A 5,921-nucleotide genomic window follows, 5' to 3' on the forward strand; every position below is an offset into this window, starting at 1 on the left:
TGCCTGCCCAGCCACTTGAAGACAGAGTCGGCTGTGGCCTTTCTGCCAGGTTCCTCTGGAGTCGTACAATCATGGGCATGGCGTCTGTCCTGAAGGCCTCTATGTAACCCAAGAGGAGTGGCGCTGGTTTGTTAGCTTCCAGGGCGACCTCGTGGACTTGGCAGGGCAGCCTGGTGGGAGGCTTTGCTTCTGTCCTTGTCTCTGGGGAATTCATGTCTGCATTGTTCCTCAGCAGCAGCCCTTGGGAGGCCACACCCCCCTGATTGTCTGAGGCCCTTCCCAGGGGGCGGGGCACAGGGGTTCTGACACCCACGGCCACCCTTCCACTGTGCGAAACTGTGCCCAGACAGATCCGGGTGACCACTTAGCTGTGGTGTAGCTTCTGGGCCAGGCCCTGCAGCTTGACTGCCATCCACCATGGCTTCATTTTTCAGGACTCCTTGGAGCCACCAGGTCCCTGCTCTGCCAGCCATGTCTGGTGCAAGGCCGGGGCCCCTGCGCCACCCCCTCCTCACTGCCTTCACAGCTTGTGGGGGAGCAGGGCTCTTGGTCAATGATAAGGAGCATCTTTTCTGAATTTCCTTTCTCAGGCTTCTGCCTTGTGGGTTGGTTAAAAATCAGTAGTTGGTGGGGTGGCCTGGGGGGTGATCACGTACGACACAGATGAGCACTGTCAGCAAGTCACAGCTGTAGTTTTTATAAACAAGCAGTTTAAGGAAGTGGCAGTGAAAACTCTTAAAAGAAAATGCAAAGTGATATACTTGCAGGGCCTGAGGTGGTGAGCGGTAAAGGTGTGTGGTTCTGGGAGTGGCGACGTTGCCTCTCTCTGGGGTCTGACCCAGCCCAGGGGTGTAGGGAGAACCTCTCAAGCGTGGCCCCCCTTGGCGACCCTGTGGTCTGCACCCCATGGCCTAGGACACCCCATACAGGGGCTCCCCCAAAACGCACAGGGACGCAGGGGAGGGATCTGAGACTTGGTGGATCCCCGGTTCCCATGAGCTTTTTTTTGGGCTCCTGATCCCAGGAGTTGGAGTGCTTTTCTCTCCATCACCCCTGCCCCGTGAAAGACACGGGCACTGTGGCTGTCTGTGGCCAACAGGGTGTGTGTGAGGGGCCCGAGGAGCGCAGCGTGCCTGCTGTGAGGAGGCTGAGGGGTGCCGGGCTGGCCCCGTATCTTGTTAGTGCTCTGTGTTGATGCCTTTAGATGCCTCCAGCTCAGTCCACGCCGTGGTACTGCAAGGCTGGTTCGCTCCTCGAAGCGCCATGGCATGAGATGGAGGCTCCTAGAAGCAAGAAGAAAGGTACAGTACCGCCCAGTCAGCCTTGACCTCTCCATGGGTCTCTAAACTGTGTTTGCATTTTACATCTGAACTGTCTTGGAGGCGGGTGGGGCGGAGGCCCTGGACCACAGGCACAAGCAGTTGCTAGACCGAGGCCCGTCCTCTGTGAGCGGGGACTCGGGTCGGCCGTCCCGCCGCCTGGCGTGCAGGGAACGGTCTGGGGAGGCACCTGGAGCAGTGGATGGTCGGTGGGGGCCAGGCTTGGCTTCAGTGGCTGGTGACGAGGTGTTGGAATCGTGTCCCCAGCACGGTTACTGCCAGAAGAGGTGATGCCGGGTGGCCTGCGTGCCGCCAGCTGTCCCTTCCCTTCCCGCGCGGCCAGGTGAGGCTCCAGGGTTGAGGGCTCCGTGGCATGAAGTGTCCCCTCTCTCCCCCACGCCTCACAGAGAAGCAGGGTCCTGAGCGGAAGCGGATCAGGAAGGAGCCCGTCACTCGCAAGGCCGGGCTGCTCTTCGGCATGGGGCTGTCTGGGATCCGCGCTGGCTACCCTCTCTCTGAGCGCCAGCAGGTGGCTCTGCTCATGCAGATGACAGCCGAGGAATCCACCAACAGCCCAGGTGAGCCCAGGAGGTCCAGGGCTGGGGGCGGCCCTCCCTTGGACGGTGGTGGATCCCCCCTGCTAACCTCTGCCGTCCTCTCCTTGGCCTGCAGTGGACATGACACCAAAGCACCCCTCCCAGTCGACAGTGTGTCAGAAGGGGACGCCCAACTCTGCCTCAAAAACCAAAGATAAAGTGAACAAGAGGAACGAGCGTGGGGAGACCCGCCTGCACCGGGCGGCCATCCGGGGGGACGCCCGGCGCATCAAGGAGCTTATCAGCGAGGGGGCGGACGTCAACGTCAAGGACTTTGCGGGTGAGTGCTCGGAGGGTAGGACCAGGGCAGACTCTCTGACACAGCACCCTCTTCTCTTGCCTGTGTGCCTAGAGCTGCCTCTTCAGGAGGCCTGGGACCCCAGAACACCTGCTGAGCACGATCCCCATATGTTTGATCCAAACCTAACTTAGGAATACTGATATTTTAAGAGGTGCTACCTTGAATTTTTCCAAATCCATGGGGTGGTCACTCCCTGGGAGGCCTCGGCGCTTGCTGCACAGAGGCCTATCCAAACCCACGGCCTGCTCTGCTTTCCTGTGTAATGATGGCTGCTCACCTGTCTGGACCCTTCACAGCTTCCTAGCCTGTAGGGTTAACCGCTAGCGGTCATGGGCAACCCAGAGGTGCCCCAGGAAAGAACACCCAGGCTGGGCGCCCGTCCTTAGAGTTTCCTGTGCCGCCCGAGGTGGAAGTGGCCTTGAGGGTTAAGTCACATACGTGCTGAGTATCTGTTTCCAGGCTGGACGGCATTGCATGAGGCCTGTAACCGAGGCTACTATGATGTTGCGAAGCAGCTGCTGGCTGCGGGCGCGGAGGTGAACACCAAGGGCCTGGATGACGACACACCCTTGCACGATGCCGCCAACAACGGGCACTACAAGGTGGGTGCCTCCCCACAGACCCCCGGGTGGGCCTGCTGCAGCTTCCTAGTCTCTCTCCTTCCTGGTGGCAGGGCGACCAGGAAATGAGTCTTTGACCACCCCCCACCCCAGCTCAGCCCAGCTTTCTGCATACCTGCCATGGCTTGTGTGTCAGGGTCCTGCTCTGGCCACACAGGTATGGCTGGTTGATAGAAGGTGGCGTGGCCAGCCCCAGAATGGGAGCTCTGTCTGTCCGCATCCCTGTGCTGTCAGACCAGGCACCTTGGGTGGGTGCAGCCACACGGGGTGACCGTGTGACCAGCCCCAGAGCTGTGAGCCTGGGTGCCAGCCCAGCACTGGAGACACACGTGCAGGGGTGTCTGGCCACTTCCACAGCGCAGTGTCCTGAAAGGCCCCTGTCTAGAGACGGGAGGCAAGCATGATGATGTGTGACATCTGGTCTTTGGTGGTGGCCCTGCTGGTCACTGCTGGCAGGTGCCAGGGAACCAGCAGCTCGGCCGGGGGGATGGGCACAATAGGACAATGACACATGGGTGCCGGGAGAGGTTGGGAAGGGCTCGAGATGCCAAAGCTCCTGCAGACACCTGACATCAGACAGAGTGCTGATGTCAGCAATTAGGCAACTTGTAGGGAAGATGAGAGGGGTTTTGTTTTTCTTTCTTAAGAGCCCTTTTAGAGAAATAGGCTGAAAAATTCATGAAATATCCAGGATTTGCTAAAAATTTCCCCAGGTCAGTGGGCAGGTATACATGAAATGAGGCCTGCGTTTGTAAGTTCATCTTTAAACTTGTTGTTAGAGAGCAGTCAGAGGCCTGTGGACATGGGACCTTAGGACGGGGGGCCTCTGCAGAGGGGAGCTGGAAGACCAGGAGATGGGAAGTGACCCTGGACTGTACAGGTGGACAAGGGTGTGTACAGCAGAGACCCTTTCTCCATGTGAAGGGGACTGGCCTGCATTGCTCTAGTCCTAGAGGGAGGGCCCATAGCGCTGGGAACATGGTGGCCTTCAGCAGCTGGGGTGGCTGGCCCTCAGCTGACAGACAGCAAGGACATGGCCCTGGAGCCCAGCCTCTGGCCCCAGGGTTGTCCACGGTGGTGATTGAGGGCAGGGGAGCTTCCGCAGTGGAGAGGCAGTTACTGCTCTCCCCTGTCCAGTCTGCCAGCCGCCGGAGGGGCGGGGAGGCCACCGGACTGAAACAAGGATGGCAACGGAGCGGTGGTTTCCTGACGCACCTGAACACTGTCTGCACTGGACGGTCGCTGTCGGGTGTGCGGTAGTAGTGTCTGTGAACAGCCTGCACTTGTTCGTCAAGACAGACACATCAACTAGGGGACTTGCCTGTGGTCAAGACTTCGCTTTCCAATGTAGGGGACGCCACTTCAGCCCCTGGTCAGGGAGTGAAGATTCCACATGCCTCACAGCCTAGAAAAACAGAAACAGAAGCAAATCTTAACGAATTCAATGAAGATTTTAAAAATGGACCACATCAAAAAAGAGTGTAAAACATTAACTACACCCCACTTAACTGGACGTCAAGTGCTTAGGACTCCATGCTTACTCGGCAGGAGGCACAAGTTCCACCCTGAGTCAGGGAACTAAGATCCCAAATGAGGCATGGCAGGGCCTGAAAGAAGGGATAAAAATACATTATTACTAAAAATGTAACAGAGACACCAAGGAAGCAAATGCCTCAGGGAAATGGTGCCAATGGACGTGCTGGGTACAGGGTCCTCACAGACCTTCGTCTCTATAAAGTGTGACACGTCAGGTCCGCCTGTCCTTGGGTTCAGCTGTCCTGGGCACAAACTAGAAGCAGGCAATCTTACTTTCAAAATAAAAAACATGAAATACACCTGCTTGTGGAAGCTGGTCTTTGTTCTCCCTAGTCTGAAACAGCCCTCCCACTCCCACCCTTACCCAGTACAAAACTTTGGACCAAATACCAGGAACCTGTGTGATGGGTCTGTGGTGGGGAGAGGCCTGGTGGGCAGCATGCTCAGACCCTATGAGCAGGCGCTGGTGCAGCGGCTGCTCCACGTTCCTCACGTCCCTGACGTGCCTCTCACTGCTACACAGGTGGTGAAGCTGCTGCTCCGGTACGGAGGGAACCCTCAGCAGAGCAACAGGAAGGGCGAGACACCGCTGAAGGTGGCCAGCTCCCCGACCATGGTGAACCTGCTTCTGGGCAAGGGCACCTACACGTCTAGCGAGGAGAGCTCAGCTGGTCAGTGCTGGGGTGGGGAGCGGGGCAGGCAGGGGGCAGGACAGGTGGTCTCACTGCAGGCAGCCTGCTTGGAAGCCTGGTGAGAGCTTCCAGACTGTGAGGGCACCCCACCCCGGGTGGGGCTCTGGTGCAAGGCCTCCAGCCCCATGTCTGTGCAGACCCCTATCTGGCTACTCGGCCCAGGGCCAGCCTCAGTCAAGTTATTCAAGTTCTGGGCTTGTCTGCCACTGCCCCTGCCTGAACAGCTCCTGACTCCTTTCTCCCTGTTCCTGCAGAGAGCTCCGAGGAGGAGGAGGAGGACGCCCCGTCGTTCGCACCTTCCAGCTCAGTCGATGGCAATAACACAGACTCTGAGTTTGAGAAGGGCCTGAAGCACAAGGCCAAGAATCCAGAGCCACAGAAAACCGTGACCCCGGTCAAGGACGAGTATGAGTTTGACGAAGATGACGAGCAGGACAGAACCCCCCCAGTGGACGACAAACACTTACTGAAAAAGGACTACAGAAGAGAAGCCAAGTCAAATAGTTTTATTTCTATACCCAAAATGGAAGTGAAAAGCTACACTAAAAACAGCACGATTGCACCAAAGAAGGCGTCTCATCGCATCCTGTCGGACACGTCCGACGAGGAGGACGTCGGTGTCGCTGTGGGGGCGGGGGAGAAGCTGAGACTCTCAGCCCACACCATGCTGCCCGGCAACAAGACCCGGGAGCCTTCGAACTGCAAGCAGCAGAAGGAAAGAAATAAAGTGAAAAAGAAGCGAAAGAAAGAAATAAAGGGCAAAGAAGTGCGGTTTGGGAAGAGGGGCGACACGTTCTGCTCGTCCGAGTCTGAGAGCGAGTCCTCAGAGAGTGGCGAGGATGGCGGGGGCTCAGGCG

General features: G+C 57.9%; 1 protein-coding gene across 1 annotated transcript in view; it reads left to right on the forward strand.

Annotated features, from left to right (window-relative positions):
• Window positions 1-5,921, forward strand: part of ANKRD11 (ankyrin repeat domain 11) — a 73,555-nt gene that overhangs the window by 55,069 nt on the left and 12,565 nt on the right. Inside the window, exons 4-8 of the mRNA XM_010843990.1 lie at window positions 1,727-1,897; window positions 1,992-2,195; window positions 2,676-2,818; window positions 4,896-5,043; window positions 5,319-5,918. Of these exons, the coding sequence (XP_010842292.1) occupies window positions 1,727-1,897; window positions 1,992-2,195; window positions 2,676-2,818; window positions 4,896-5,043; window positions 5,319-5,918 (1,266 nt within the window). The remainder of the gene's footprint in view (window positions 1-1,726; window positions 1,898-1,991; window positions 2,196-2,675; window positions 2,819-4,895; window positions 5,044-5,318; window positions 5,919-5,921) is intronic.

Source organism: Bison bison, unplaced genomic scaffold (genome assembly GCF_000754665.1).
Source record: "Bison bison bison isolate TAMUID 2011002044 unplaced genomic scaffold, Bison_UMD1.0 scf7180017864192, whole genome shotgun sequence".
Classification (NCBI taxonomy): Eukaryota; Metazoa; Chordata; class Mammalia; order Artiodactyla; family Bovidae; genus Bison; species Bison bison.